The sequence below is a fragment of the Nasonia vitripennis genome, chromosome 1 (genome assembly GCF_009193385.2).
Source record: "Nasonia vitripennis strain AsymCx chromosome 1, Nvit_psr_1.1, whole genome shotgun sequence".
NCBI lineage: Eukaryota > Metazoa > Arthropoda > Insecta > Hymenoptera > Pteromalidae > Nasonia > Nasonia vitripennis.
In genome coordinates, this window is record NC_045757.1 from 15327033 (window position 1) to 15341537 (window position 14505).

Sequence of the window (14505 nt, forward strand, 5' to 3'; positions counted from 1 at the left end):
AACGGCAATTCGCGCGCGGATGATGTATCGCATAATTTCAAATCCATCATTAGACGCAATCGAAAATCTCGCAACATTGTATAACCGCAGACATTTAAAAAAAGAGTTGGAAGCCACATTTGATTAAAACAGGGCACGTAGATGTAGCCAAGAAATCGATTACTATATGATATAACAGACGAGAAACTTCAATCGACGATCAAACCACAGGGAAAAAATATTGAATGCACATCGATAAGAAGAGCAAACTGAACACAAGTGCCAATCAGTCTACTGATTTAATCTTCACTAACGTTTTATCAGCCAAAAAAACTTCTCCTGCGTAAAATGACCCTCAATCAAGCGTCCATCATTTTTTCTCGTTTCGCGCGCAACTTTGAACCTGACAAAATTGGTCAGCGTTAGAGGCGCGTATCGAATCGGTCGACGCCGCCAAGATGGCTTGTTTATACTCAAGAGCTAGATGACGGTGCGCGTCAGCGTGTGAGAAAGATTGCAGAGAGAAACAATGATGCGCCTGTATCGGTTGCACGAATTTTTCCGCTTGTACGACTCGCGGTCGTGATTTTTCTCGCTCGCGACGACGGAATTTATCAATACACCTACTGCAATCACCGTAAACAGCACTGCATATATTGGCCGAGCTGTTATCGACATAATGTATCGAAAAGTGCAATAGCGGAAACTTTTTCTATTCCCGTAATTTACGCGCACTTGTGTAGTTACGGTCCGATAACGCTAGCTGGCTATATAAATTGTTGAAAGAAAGCTTACGCGCTATTTTACGCCAGGACATCGACCTTCCATTTTCAAAAAGCTGCTTTCGACGAGCTTCGTTTCAAGCCAGTGTTGAAAAAAAAAAACACTTGCGCAGGGTCCTTCAGGTGCATCGGCATCGGCACCGTGTCAAGGAAGTACAACCGCAGTTCAGTAGCTCTCACTTAGGTATACTGCTCCGAGGTTGCACGTGCTCGACAGTGGTGGGGCAGAGTCCAGGGAAACGCTCTCCTGTGTATAGAGTTGATACCGCGACGCGCTCAGTCTCGGTGCAGCCGTGTGTAAAACCACTACCTATCGTTTATAGCTCTCGTCTCATTTAATCAAATGTGCGCGGACTGCCGTTGCAACGGTGATCTTGTGGATAAAGACTTGGGATTTGTATATAAGTAAGAGCTACACCAAAGAGGCAGAGGCGAGAGCGTGTACGACTGTATCAGTGAACAGGTGACTACCAAGAATCGTGGAGTTATTGCTGATATTTGCGAGTGCTGGAGAGCTGTCGGTTGAAGAAGCAAAGGTCAGTGCTCACAAAACTGGTAGGACATAAAAAATGCTTAGATTATTGATGTGGCGAATCTTCCTACAAGTCTACGGGGATTAATTAATTATTCGCTATTTCTCTAAACTCATTTGACTGAAACTTTAAAAATAATTTTTGGTACCGCCAGAAATCAATAACCGATGTTACGGCCGAATCAGTTTTCTCAAGGTTTGGACAATCCTTGTCAGTTCCCTCCATTTGATGAATTTGTTACAAATATGAATATAGAGTTTCTGGAAACTTAGAGAAAAAGAATAAGATTATATCGATGGCTGAATCATATCGATTGATTTTATGATTTATTGATTATTTCGACATCTGCTTTATGGCTGCTATAATTTTTTTGATAAGATCGATAAAATTTCCTTGAGCAAGTGGTACAAATTAATCTTGACCATGGAATAGATTCGACGGATTCTTACATGCACAGAAGTCTTGTGCGTTAGAGCTTCTTTAAACGACAATGCATTGCAACATCGATAATAGCTATTATCTAGCTTATCTCACAAACGATATCAAAGCTCACAGCTCTATCTAATTAATTAATGCCTCGATTAATTTGCCACCAGTTAAAACGTAATAACTAAAATTACATGAATACAACTTTGACTAAATAGAGGTTTTCATACTTAATCTACTGTAGTCCAGTGGAAAGTCGAACACTATTAAAACTACTGAAGTATACTGCCCAAACGATTCCAGAGCAACGTATGGATCGAGATCCAAAAGGGCTTTGAAAAAATTAAAAGGTAGGTAAAGTTTTACGTAATGAAAGTGTGAGTATTTTTAGTTCGATCCGAGTTTTTCAATTCGCGGGATTATTTAATAATATTTTTACTTGGGTATTGTCGGTGTTGTGTCCCCTTACTCAGCCCGTCAAAAATCACGCAATCTTAACCACAATAAATCTCGGTCTATCAATTAAAGAATCTCCAGCTCTGTAAGCTCGCGAAGTGTCATAATTACAAAGAGTCGCATTGTACTAACCGTCATTAGCAGCAGTTAAATCGAGGGAAACTCAGACTTTGAATGTCATAGATTAACTCAAATTTATAATTTTATGACACGCGGTGGCATAAACCTCGATTTAACTTAGATTACTCGACTAATTTAGATATTAGTAATCATCAGTTTTTCGCATTTTCATCGTAAAGCTAAACGCAGGTGTACTGACATCAGAATTTCGTTACATATGATTCTAGATGGATTTGCACACAAAAAACGGTACAGATACGCCGGGCAGTTTGTCCCAGACTATCTCCAGGGAGATTTCGTTAAAAGATGTCGGCGCAAGGTAAGTCAATTTACTGCTTCCTAATTGTTAACGATCTTATCAGTGAAAACTGGCACAATTGTTACACCAAAGTGGACTGAAATTATACGAAGCATATACAACCTACGTTATTTCAATCCACATGTAGCACTTTGTTTAGTCGTTACGTAAAGAAGCGCGGTGATAATCTTCTTCAACGTTAGCGATGATGATTTTGCTCGGATGTCACAAAGCTGGCTGTGATATATGGACTGCAAAGAGGATTTATTTATCTGTTCTGACTACATAAAACATTTCACTTATCATAAGCAAACGTATTGTGCCAATGCGATCGCGGAAACGAATGTTCTTTTCAGTGTCATGGATTACTCCGAAATTCTATAATAAAGTAGAACATATCATTAATACTGATCTGACCGAATTTTTAAAATTGTTATTATTGCGCTGAAAATTAAGATCATGTACAAAATGATGACAAAAAGATACTCTTTCAAGATAAAGAAAAAACTGTGGCTTTTAATGTTCGCAGAAAGGACAGTGGTTGCGGAGTTTTTCAGTCAAAGGACCCGATAGTGCAACTCGATAAAGACATCGAAGCGCGAACTGGCGGTGACGATGTTCACGGCTCCGGATCTAGTCACCCGACCTCGTATGTATAATACCAAAAAACAATCAGTTGAAATAAGCCGTAAAAACACTCGGAAATTGAACAATACCCCAAATCTATTATTCCAGGTACTTCGAGACCCTCATGCATCACTTCAAGTGCAACGTGGGGTCAGGCATATTTGCGTTAGGCGATGCCTTCAAAAACGCAGGCCTCGTACTCGCACCGACTCTCATGGTATTTCTTGGTATCATCTGCGTTCACGCCCAATATATTCTCGTACGTACAGCCTCGATTCGATTAAATGCCTATCTGATATGTAAAAAAAAAAAAAATAAATAAATAAACAAAACTATACCAATGATCTCTCAATCGCTCATCCACAGCTAAAATGCAACGAGGAAGTAAGGCGGAGGCTCGGTAGTTCGCTGGAGGCAAGCCCCGGCTACGCCACGACAGTAGAGCTTTGCTTTGCCACTGGGCCACTCGCAGTGCGAAAGTATTCAGTATTTATGAGGTAATGTTTGCATGAGTTTAAGTTATCGCGAGACGTATCATTTAAAAGCTTCAGAGAAAATGCTTGAGTACATAAACTTTGTTTAATTCTCATAATATTGGCGCCTGTCTTCAGTTAATTTGAAGCAGCCCATCGTTATGGGCAATTTTCTTATTTATTGGTTTTTTATATTTTCATAGAAGCTAAGCAGCGACGCGATTGTGTATTGGCACAATGCCATAATTATATGTTCTACCTTTTCAGAAAATCAGTTAATCTGTTTCTATGCATCACGCAACTCGGATTTTGCTGTGTCTATTTTGTCTTCATTTCTTCGAACGTCAAGCAGGTGAGCTTTATTTCAAATCTAACTGATCTCATACATTCGCATGTTATTTTACCGTTATTTTAACTGCTGAGTGCATAATTCGTAAGTCACGTTAACAATATATAAAATTCTCTTACCTATATGCAAAGAAAGTCTTGACCAATGAATCGGTGTACGCAGGTGATGGGGGTATGGGGCGTAGATCTCGACTTGCACGTGCACATGGCAATTATGCTGGTCCCGATCTTGCTCAGTACTTGGATACGCAATCTCAAGTTGCTAGTGCCGCTATCCTCGCTCGCGAACGTTCTCATCGTATTTGGCTACGTCGCCACCATCTACGTTATATCTCATGATCTGCCAGCAATTTCTGAACGTCGATATGTTGCCGATTGGAGTCAGCTGCCGCTGTTCTTTGGTACTGCCATATACGCCTTCGAGGGCATTGCTTTGGTGAGTCGCACTGAAAAATATAATTTAATTTTAAACATTCCTTCTCACTGTGCGACAATTTTTTCTATAAACCCAATGAATTATGCAGTAATTTTTATGTTACCTACTTATTTGCTGATCTCAGGTTTTGCCACTGAAGAACGAAATGATAAAGCCGAAAAATTTTGACAGACCTCTGGGCGTGTTGAACGTCGGTATGATCATCGTCGGCTGTATGTTCATCGCCATAGGTTTCTTATCATACCTGAGATATGGTGAAGAAGTTGCGGGATCCGTCACATTGAATCTACCTGAAAAAGAGCTGTAAGTTAATATTGATCGAACATTTGAAAACTCTTGCTTATTTTACAAATTTAAATATTGATTAAGATTTAGAAAAAAACTTTTAGGATTTTTTTATATTTAAAAGGACTGGTCGTGTATTTTTAATGAAACCACGTCACTATAGTATAAAATTGAAGGTTACAACGTGGAAAATTTACTTCGAGCGGCCATAACAAAATAATAAATAAGTAATACTGGCATAAAGAATTGTACATGTGAATTTGGAAAAAAAAGAAAAACGTTACGTAAAAGATTACGCAGATATTGGACACATGAGCACTCAGTAGTAACCCTCATCAACTGATCAGACAACGCACTTGCAGACTGATACTACTGATTAGAACTCAAAGTGAATTTTCTTTTATCTTCTATACTTGAAACTACTTTTAAACTGTTAACCTTCTTCAGATCCTATACTGTCTACTCGTAGCTTCATAGACATCGACTTAGAGATTGTGACGCATTGCAAATATTCAATCGTAGATATTAGAATTAATAACGTAGATCCGGTATTCAGCTGCCCATATCAATAAAAGTAAATTATCTATACTATACAGTTTGCAACTTGTCTTTTGCATATTTCAGCAAAAAATCACTGCACAACCGTCAAATTTTTTTTCTCAAAAATACACTCACATTCCAATTTTTTGTCCTGTATATGCAAATGTTACTGTTCTTTTTTGTAATAAATTTATAATACCTAATTTCCAATTCTAATTTTCAGTCTATCTCAATGCATAAAGCTCGCAATATCGCTGAGTATCTTACTTACCTACGCTCTTCAATTCTATGTGCCTATCGGAATTATGTGGCCCGAATTTGTTCATCAGTTCGGTCCTTTTAACTATCCAGTTGTTGGAGAAATCCTGTTTAGAACTACCTTCTGCTTAATCACTTGTAAGTTAATTTGCATACCTGCAATCGCACACAAAAATCATTAAATAATTTAGAATATTAAATTAACTGTCTCGTATATAAAGAAAATGCGATATATTTAACAAATTTTTACAGTCATCCTCGCCGAAGTGATCCCGCAGCTTGGACTATTTATCTCGCTGGTTGGCGCAGTGAGCAGTTCCGCGTTGGCCCTCATCTTCCCGGCGATAATCGAGATCGTGATCAGCTGGCAGGACGCAAAGCTCAACAAATTTACTTTCTTCAAGGACATCGTCATTCTCGGCATCGGTTTTCTCGGCTGTTTTACCGGCACTTACGCCAGCATCGCAGAAATTATTCATGTATTTAATAAGGGGGAGTAAGAGATGCACTTATTGCACACATTATTCCTCAAGAACATCAAATGAACTTTTTTACAAAAGATCGATTGATTCGGATGCGAGTTTCATGACTCGGTGGTGGTGTGAGAACAAAGTAACTTTTAAAATTAAACTAGGAGTAAAGTTGTATGAGTTTGCTTATAAAAGGATACAAGCAACGCGCCGGACGCTTGCTAGCATATCTAGTTCGCAATCTTTTTATCGACGTTATGATATAAATATTTTTAATAAGATCGTTTCTAGAGAATTTTCTTCTTTATGGTACAAAATTATATTAAGAGGGTCCAAAAGCCAATCAAAATTTCAGGCATTTCACGTCTCATCATTACTGGATAAGCTTTTTAACTAATATTCAAAAAAGCAAGCTTTTCGTGATCGATTAAAATTTTTAATTGAATTTCGGATCTTCTTAAAAACCGCTTTTAAAATACTCATTTCCTATTATAGATAGATATGTAAATAATATAAAAACTATAGCGCTAGTACGCATATTATACGCATGTTAAGATTTTTAAATTTATCGCTCCTAGCTGGGCAAACATTTTATATTCTTACAAAAAAAAACGTAAAACAAAATTGTGGATTAAAAAAAAACAACTAGATATTTCTTTTTTTTTAACTTATAAATAATAAAAATGATCACTTAACGCTTTTTGTTCCCATTTGAAAAGAAAATAGCATGCAGACTTGCAAAGTATACTATTTTAACGGGTCTCTAATCGAAATACTTTAGCGAAACATTCATTTTATATTTGCTTTATAAAGTTTGCATTTTAAATACATTATTTTGAAAATATCAATTGTGTTCAACCATTAGTTGATTGACAAATTATAAAAATATATATGGCAAAAAAGAATACATTATCTTATAAAAAGCTTGTTTTGTTTGATCACATTGAACATTGAACATAGAGCATTGAACGAATTTATTCAGCTGCTGCTAATGCCATCATGGTAAAGCGGACTTCTCCTGGTTCACGATTCATGTATTCTCGGCATATGCGAGCGGCATCTTCGAGGAACGTCTCAGAATTAGATGATCCGTGATTGATGGGATATGGCTTTCTACCATCTGTAATACAAAAATTAACATTGAAAATTACAATGACAAAATTTTGTTAAATACTTCAATAATAATCTTGTTGTGAAAATTTTACCAAGTTCATATATCGATCCATCCCTTTCAACAAATGCCACAAAATGATGGATGACTTTCTCATCTTCACTTGGTGCCTGTACAAATTTTCAATTAGAAAATCATATGTAAATATTAAAAATGTTTCAAACAAGTATGGGTCAACAATGATTTACCTCAGTTTGTCCTTCTTGCGCAAAGTCCTCATGGGTACTGCTAATACCTTGAGCCTCCATCAGTTTTTCACCCCTTTGTTGAGAAGTTAAGTCTTTGGTTTCTTCCAAAAATTTCTTCAGTACTCCATCTTCAAGTTCAATTCTATTTAAAATAAATGAATACATAGAGTAACGCAATAATTGTTGGCACAAGTTAAAATGTTTCAATTATCTTTAGAATTACTCACCGATTGAGATTATTGGCCACACTATGAATTAATGCCACTGTTCCACAAGCATTCGATACATACTGAATTAAATGATAAACTTTATTGTTATTAGCACCACTGTCCTTTTCTTTCTTCTCTAACTCATTTTTAAAGTCTTCTGTCTGCAATAATACAGAAAATAATAATGACTACCAAAGCAAAGTACAAGTTTGCAATCATTTGCATAATATATCTTGCTGACCTTTGGTGAAATAGGATAGAGCAATATGAGGGCTACAACTGGCTTTGGCAGCACCGCCAAAAGCTCTGGATCCAGACCGTACACATCCATCAGTTCCCATTTTGTAGGCACACCAAGCTTATGTATGAACTATCGATCGAAAAAAAAAATTAAAATATACAACATTACCTTCATTTTGCGCTTTACTCTCTAAACGCAACGTATTAACATCTTATAACCGAAAAAAGCGGTCTCACCTTGGTCATAACCTAGAAAAAACGAACACTCTGTAATTAAATCTTTCGCTGAATGTACAGTAATTTATCCGTAAATTCGTTAACAAACCTCGGGATTCGATTCAAGTGGAACCCAAGCCATGATGCCTGACTGATTTTCTCCTTTAATAGTACCGGTAATTATTCTCTTGAGGCGACAGTCGTCAAACGGTTATGCCGACAAAGGAGTGAATCGCGAATTTTGATGATCTTTTGAACCAAAAACTCTCTTCTCTTTGTTGTAAAAAGGCAGCAAAAAATAGCAGTCTAGCCAACAGAAGTTATTCAGTTATATATACTGCGCAACAAACATAATGCAGATATGTGTATAAAAAAAAATATTTCTGGCGACCGGTGTTTGTTTACGTAGTGCCTGCTTTTATCGCGAAAATCACTTTCCGGTACGATTGAAAATTTATACGCTTGCTACGGAGGTTACAATGAATATTGTGTCGAAATATTTAACCGCTGGAATCGGGTACTTACTGCACTTTTTGTTTATGATTACCAGCGCAAATATTGTTGTCGTTTACCTTTGGACTGGGCGCTTCCACTTCCTCTCAAGTCGGGACAAAGAGGCGGCGGAAACTGATGACTCGGTAGCTATATACCTATATGCATGTATACAAATGTCAAGGTTTTCTACGTTACCAACGCTCGGCGGGCTTGAAAACTTTTGATGACGATTCCACTCAGTAGAGGGCAACAAGTGTTCGAATTTTTTGTCTGTCCAACCGGTTTGATAAATTTTATTTCTATTTCTTCCTTTATTCATACCTTCCAATTTACTTTAAAATTTTTTTTTAAATTACAATTTAATTTTCACATACGTATCACAGCTTGAACTGAATATCATTTTAGATAGCAGCATCGAAATTCACGATAAAGCGGTGCCATATTCTCCTTTAATTCTAAGTATATACCTTCAATCCTATACGAACCGTGTTGTGCAAGATTGCAGCAAGATGGAAAGCAAAACATAACCTACAGATAAAATACGTTTTTATTCGGCCGGCCTTTTTGTATTTTTTGAAAGAAACGATAAATTAGTTGATTCGAAAAAATGAGTTATTATCCGGCAGATGTTCCACAAGGGTCTCCGCAAGAACGCTATCAATCACAGGTGGATAATAGTTTTGTACCTATGTTGTGAAAATTGTTTTTTGCACATTATTTGTTTACCGCTTATTTGTGTAACTGTAATATAAATAAAAATCCAACTCACGAGTATTCTGACCCAGAGACTTGCATACAAATCAATTTTGAAAATTGGTAATGTTTGGAACAATGATAAATTGGATGAAAGCAAAACTAATGTAAATTTTTACGTAATATTTTAAATTGCTGTATTTTTTGTGTAGCCTTTTAAACTGACTCCAGAAGAACAAAGAATATTAAAAGAATGCTCAAAAGAGGGAATCTTTCAAAGAGCTATTCCTATGGGAGTTGCATTTGGACTTGGCGGTTTGATGGTAGCAAGAGCAGGACCACTCATGTCCAAGAGATATGGAGTTAAACCTGCGGTGATTGGATTTGGCATCTTGGGGTATATGATTGGTAGATTTTCATACAGTAAAATCTGCATTCGCAGATGCTTAGAAGTGCCAGATGGAAATTTGAAAAAACTACTGCCACATTTGCAACAACAAGGGTTTGAATAGTTTGATATTTTGTAATAGCAAAAATGTAAACTAACATAGACTTAATGTCTATTAAATTTTTATGTCCAGAGGGTACATAGATCCCACACCTGATGCTTTCTATTTACCCGTTGAAGTACCAAAGAATCAAGATCCAGTTAGACAAGCACAAAGTCAAAATTCAGATATAGATATCCCTACAATGAGCAATTGGGATACTATTCCTTCTGGTATAATCAACTTACATTATATTCCCACATTTTGAATTCAAATAATTTCATATTTTCTATATTTTCTTATTTTAGAATACTATGAAAAAAATGCAGAGAAACCTCAAGATGATATGGCAGTCACGAACTATACGTCATATGATGACTTAAGGAAACAAAATAGAATAGAATATTCACAAAAGTGAGTTATATAATATAATACTAGGATCTTTTAAGGAGTACCAATGGTTTTAAAGTAGTGTTATAAAATTTTGTCATGGAACAGTGCACGCTTCTGACAATTTGTTATGACATTTGTCAAACGATTGTCCAGATTTTGATAAAACTTTTAAAAACGTATATTAAACATTTCATACATAAGATGCGAAAATTCAAATTTTGATTAACCAATATTTGGACTACTAATAATTTATTATTAATATAAATACTTGTCATTTATACATTTTTGCCTTTCAGATACTATGGAGATATGACCTCAAATCAGAGGTTTGAAACATAATTTATTTATTTTTTTAATGCTGTTATTTAATCGAAATTAATTGGCAATTCAATTTTTACAATCTTAGCAGATACCCTAATCAACCACAAGATGGGCCAGTAGTAAGGAGACCGACTCCACAAGAAATGCAACCTACGTCGCCCTTGGGAACTATTGGAGGACGACAAACAAAGTATGGAGATATATGGGATGCATAAGGATTTCGTGAGTGGATGCTTGTTAGTTGAAAAATCAACATAGAAATCTGTTATTGTAAAATAAATAATTTTTGATTTGTAAATCTTCACAGATTTTTATACACTTATATAAGTTGAAACTGTTTAATAAAATTTTATTTTATTCGCAATGATTCGCCTATCGATTGCTTAAATAATAAAGTCTATATCACTGTAAGACTTTGACAGCACGATTTTTTACATTAATCATAGACTATAATCATAAGAAATAAAGTACAAAAGTGTAACAGTATGCGTGTACAAATAAATTCAGCCATCCGAATGAAAAATAAAACTTTTTCAAATAAAAGTAGAGGAAAGTATTCATGAACAAGGCGTGATCGATCATTCAACGATTCATATTTTATTTATTATTACTTTCGTTAATATTTTCAACGAGTCTCGTTGAACACGATACAGACTAGGGTTTATCGTTTTTTTTCTTCATTTTCGACTTGGTGTATCTATATATACACACATATATATATATATATATATATATACTTTTTATGTAAAAATTTCGCAGTACACGAAGATACATCATATGTGTGTGTATATATATATATATATATATATATATATATATATATATAACGCATTTACATTAAGTTACGCAACGGAAACACAAAGATAGAGAGGTGAGAAGTAAAAGTCCAACGATATTCAATTATACTTATCGAAGATAATAATATATCAATAGAGCTCGAAGTGTAACATTTTCGCGTTTCCGTCGCATTTGAACTGTACACAAGTAACGTAGATACAAAGTCTTGGAAGAGACGCGTAAAGAATGATATGTACGTTGCTCTCTCGGTCGACACTTTCACCGGCACCTTTATTTTCTTCTTCTCATCTCGAACGTGTCATAAGTACACACACTCGAATACGATTACGCAAAGAAAAGAATTTCGAGAAACTCCTCACTTCCTTTCTCGCTACAGCCGAGCCGGCAAAAGCGTTGCTTTAACATACTTGAGTAATTTTTTTTTCTTCAATTTGCTCTCTTATGCGGTATAGATGATAAAAAAATAACGTATAGAAATCATGCTTGCGCGAAAAAAAACGTCGTTAAAGTCTTTGGGAACAGAGCGCGAAAGGGATTCTCGCTCTCCGCGCGCGCCAATCGCGCTGCTCGGACGTATCGTCTGAATATCAATAAAGTTAGCACATTCTGCGTCGTTCGGACTGGCGACTTGGCGTATATCCTTCTCGAGACGCATTACATAAGTTTCTTTTCCTTATTTCCGCTCGCTAATGAAAGGACAGACTTTAGTTTCAATTCTTCTATTTTTTTTTCTATAGTCGGGAAGACGCGTTCCATTTAAGAATTTCGTTGAATGAAACTTTCTTGCTTTCGGTACAGTAGTATTTACGAGGACCGGAAGCGAGATTAGAAAATAGCCGTACGTACGGCGTGAAAAAGGATGAGGCCCGGCATCGATATCTCAAATATGCATACATTTTCGAGTGAATGGCTCGCGAGCAACAGAGGAAGAAACTGATGGGAAATGACGAAAATCGAATCGGGCTACTCATAAATTATTAATCTCGGAAAGAGCACTAATTTCTGCGTATACGCGCGCTCTAGTCCTCGAGAAGGAAAAGCAGCGTCGCCAAATCCTATCAACAGCGACGTTAAAACCTACCATTCATCTCTACGTTAATAATAATAATTCTCCTCTTGTCAGCAACATTTGAGTATAAGGTATACATATAAGTTTCTTGTTTGTTTGTTTGCTTTACGTCTATCTATATAATTTGTGTATATCGTACATTTATTAAGTGCTCGTGAGAGACGTGAACAGGTGGACCAGCCACCGAAAGCGCGCCGACAGCCATATTACAAATGAGAGGTTGCGCGCCCGATGCTGCTGTACATTAGACGACCTTTTTTGATTGATGTTCGGGAAGCGTTCCAGCATAGATCGCTCTTACTTCTCTAGTCTCTTTTATAGGATCGCATTACACGCGGCTCGATCTTATATCCTAGACGATTAATTTGAATCTTCGCTTGTACGTAGCCTAGGTGTGAATGAGTTTGACGAGTCAGTTTTAATTACGATATTAAGTACGCAACTGTGTGTGTGTGTGTGTTTATATATAGATCTGTACAACTTAGGAAACTCGTATTTCACGTGGACCGATTGCACTCGTGATGTTACAATATTGCACCTGTATACAATAACAATAAAATGTACAAATTTGTCATGCAAATTTTTAAAAGATCGCCAACCTTGATCAAACGGAACAGCAAGATGTTTCCAAACGAAATAATACTGCGTCGTAAGAACTTACAGGCTCCAAAAAGTAACTAATTCGAGTAAAATTTGCTCTCCGCGCTCAGAGTAAAATCAGAAAGAGTGCAAAACGCTATAAAAAAATCAGTGCCTAAAGTATAATATTTGTTCTTAAAAATCTTCTTGAAAGCGTTTTCAAGTTCGTATAAAATAATCTTTGAGTAAAATAAATATACGGTGCATTCGCTCCTTGCCCCTCGAAAAAAGCGCAGCGCACACGGGAGATAAGACTTATCGTCTTGGCATTATCGAGTACACGCAATTCAGCCAATATTTTTCCCCTTTTTCTCGCGGTTCTCCAAAACGCGCTACTTCGAGCTTACAAAAAAAGCTCCGTATGACAACGCACACGCCGCAGTGATGGCTCGTTGGCGCGCGGGCAGCAAATACATGTATAGTCTCAGTCGCACAAACGCACACTCGCGCACAGACTAATACGCATCATAGAGTAAGTAGTATAGTGGTTGACGAGGAAGTAGAAGAGATTCTCGTGTTAGGATCGGACTGGTGTCGGCGGTATCACTTGGGATGCTGTTTGGGCAGGTGCCGCTTCATGTGGAGGGCCAGATGATCGCTGCGGGCGAACGATCTCTCGCAGACCGCGCACTTGAAGGGCTTGGCGCCGGTGTGCTTCCGGTAGTGCCGCGTCAGCTCGTCGCTCCGCGCGAAGCGCCACTCGCACTCCGGCCACTGGCACTGGTACGGCTTCTCACCTGTAAGCATAATAAGATCGTGCGATTTTTACTATTTAAAGCGTACGAGCATACACTTATCTGTCTCTTCGAGTATGGGGAATGCGTGCGGCGTTGCGATAGAGCGAGAGAGAGGGGCTATTACGGTGTTTTGCAAAATTGTGGCCTGGTGCGCCCGATACGCGGCCTAAAATATATACCAGCCGCGCTTTGTCTTGTAATTGAATCGGGCATTCAATTTGCATTCTAAACGGGTTGCTTCACACGCTCATATACCCAGAGCGCTGAGCGCTTCTCTCAGATAAGGATTGGAATTGGAATAAAAGTGCTATCAATGCAATTTTTTTTTCCAGACGAAAGCATCTTCACTCGGAATTTTTCCTGCGTCAGAAAGCCAGGCAAGAGGACTTTCCCAGAAGCTGCAGCCCTCAGAAATTATACCATTGCCCAAGAGTTCAGCTCCAGCAGCACACATACACCCGCGGCGCAGCTCCTCATCGCCCAAACTCGGCGTATATCCTCTCTCTCTCTCTCTCTCTCTCTCTCTCTCTCTCTCTCTCTCTCTCTCTCTCTCTCTTTCTCTCGTGCAACAAGCAGCAGCAGAAGCAAATTGATGGGCCAAGCTCTCCGCAGTACGTGTACGTGCGGAGGCGAGAGAATGCGCAATTAAGCGATCGCGTTTGCGCCTGTTGCGCAACTGGTATATGCAGCACACGAGAGACACAAGCAGGCAACACACGCGGCTATAGCTGTATAATGCAGCTAGGCGGTCACGACTGCAGCGCACAAAGAGCGCGAGTTCAAAGGAGAGCTGCTAGCGCGGAATGCGCGAGAGGAT

At 37.8% G+C, this 14505-nt stretch overlaps 4 protein-coding genes across 18 annotated transcripts in view; 2 read left to right on the forward strand and 2 right to left on the reverse strand.

The window, feature by feature from the left end:
- Window positions 1–823: 823 nt before the first annotated feature.
- Window positions 824–7233, forward strand: LOC100120064 (proton-coupled amino acid transporter 1). Of its 4 annotated transcripts, none has more exons than XM_016990050.3 (11): window positions 826–1316; window positions 1965–2070; window positions 2524–2615; window positions 3124–3243; window positions 3330–3480; window positions 3588–3718; window positions 3962–4046; window positions 4206–4478; window positions 4603–4781; window positions 5527–5699; window positions 5814–7233. In XM_016990050.3, the coding sequence occupies exons 3-11, from the start codon at window positions 2524–2526 to the stop codon at window positions 6059–6061; spliced, it is 1452 nt and encodes a 483-aa protein (XP_016845539.1). In that variant the 5' UTR covers window positions 826–1316; window positions 1965–2070; the 3' UTR covers window positions 6062–7233. The 4 variants fall into 4 exon arrangements, with proteins under 4 accessions (XP_031779071.1, XP_016845539.1, XP_016845541.1 ...); XM_016990052.3 differs by having other exon boundaries at window positions 826–1297; window positions 1939–2070; XM_008212831.4 differs by having other exon boundaries at window positions 826–1297.
- On the reverse strand, window positions 6808–8744 carry LOC100118820 (ubiquitin carboxyl-terminal hydrolase isozyme L3). 3 transcript variants are annotated; one of them, XM_003427390.4, is made up of 8 exons: window positions 8628–8744; window positions 8165–8361; window positions 8077–8088; window positions 7841–7969; window positions 7618–7760; window positions 7391–7532; window positions 7237–7312; window positions 6808–7151 (listed from the first exon to the last, which is right to left on the reverse strand). In XM_003427390.4, exons 2-8 carry the CDS (start codon window positions 8195–8197, stop codon window positions 7006–7008), a joined length of 681 nt encoding a protein of 226 aa, XP_003427438.1. In that variant the 5' UTR covers window positions 8198–8361; window positions 8628–8744; the 3' UTR covers window positions 6808–7005. The 3 variants fall into 3 exon arrangements, with proteins under 3 accessions (XP_003427438.1, XP_001601009.1, XP_032456977.1); XM_001600959.5 differs by having other exon boundaries at window positions 8581–8682; XM_032601086.1 differs by lacking the exon at window positions 8628–8744 and adding an exon at window positions 8447–8536.
- Window positions 8481–10926, forward strand: LOC100120095 (OCIA domain-containing protein 1). 5 transcript variants are annotated; one of them, XM_008212637.4, is made up of 7 exons: window positions 8481–8693; window positions 8956–9217; window positions 9456–9745; window positions 9825–9964; window positions 10040–10145; window positions 10421–10450; window positions 10531–10926. In XM_008212637.4, the coding sequence occupies exons 2-7, from the start codon at window positions 9158–9160 to the stop codon at window positions 10658–10660; spliced, it is 756 nt and encodes a 251-aa protein (XP_008210859.1). In that variant the 5' UTR covers window positions 8481–8693; window positions 8956–9157; the 3' UTR covers window positions 10661–10926. The 5 variants fall into 5 exon arrangements, with proteins under 5 accessions (XP_008210859.1, XP_008210860.1, XP_032456972.1 ...); XM_008212638.4 differs by having other exon boundaries at window positions 8606–8831; window positions 10531–10856; XM_032601081.1 differs by lacking the exon at window positions 8481–8693 and adding an exon at window positions 8754–8831 and having other exon boundaries at window positions 10534–10926.
- A 543-nt stretch (window positions 10927–11469) lies between these two features.
- The window catches only part of LOC100120130 (dendritic arbor reduction protein 1), a 51097-nt gene continuing 48061 nt past the window's right edge, over window positions 11470–14505 (reverse strand). For 3 of the 6 annotated variants that reach the window (XM_031923186.2, XM_031923184.2, XM_031923180.2), the window contains one exon: window positions 11470–13688. In XM_031923186.2, the coding sequence (XP_031779046.1) occupies window positions 13495–13688 (194 nt within the window). In that variant the 3' untranslated portion in view covers window positions 11470–13494. The remainder of the gene's footprint in view (window positions 13689–14505) is intronic. The other 3 variants (XR_004226666.2, XM_031923191.2, XR_004226665.2) reach the window with 3 other exon arrangements.

Coding starts and splice junctions, on each gene's coding strand:
- LOC100120064 (XM_031923211.2), top strand. CDS start 2,524: ATGGATTTGCACACAAAAAACGGTACAGATACGCCGGGCAGTTTGTCC. Junction 3,244..3,329: donor GGATCTAGTCACCCGACCTC/GTATGTATAATA, acceptor CTATTATTCCAG/GTACTTCGAGACCCTCATGC. Junction 4,047..4,205: donor TTTCTTCGAACGTCAAGCAG/GTGAGCTTTATT, acceptor CGGTGTACGCAG/GTGATGGGGGTATGGGGCGT.
- LOC100120095 (XM_008212637.4), top strand. CDS start 9,158: ATGAGTTATTATCCGGCAGATGTTCCACAAGGGTCTCCGCAAGAACGC. Junction 10,146..10,420: donor AGAATAGAATATTCACAAAA/GTGAGTTATATA, acceptor TTTGCCTTTCAG/ATACTATGGAGATATGACCT. Junction 10,451..10,530: donor GATATGACCTCAAATCAGAG/GTTTGAAACATA, acceptor TTACAATCTTAG/CAGATACCCTAATCAACCAC.
- LOC100118820 (XM_003427390.4), bottom strand. CDS start 8,197: ATGGCTTGGGTTCCACTTGAATCGAATCCCGAG. Junction 7,761..7,840: donor TCTATCCTATTTCACCAAAG/GTCAGCAAGATA, acceptor GTATTATTGCAG/ACAGAAGACTTTAAAAATGA. Junction 7,152..7,236: donor TGGATCGATATATGAACTTG/GTAAAATTTTCA, acceptor TTTGTATTACAG/ATGGTAGAAAGCCATATCCC.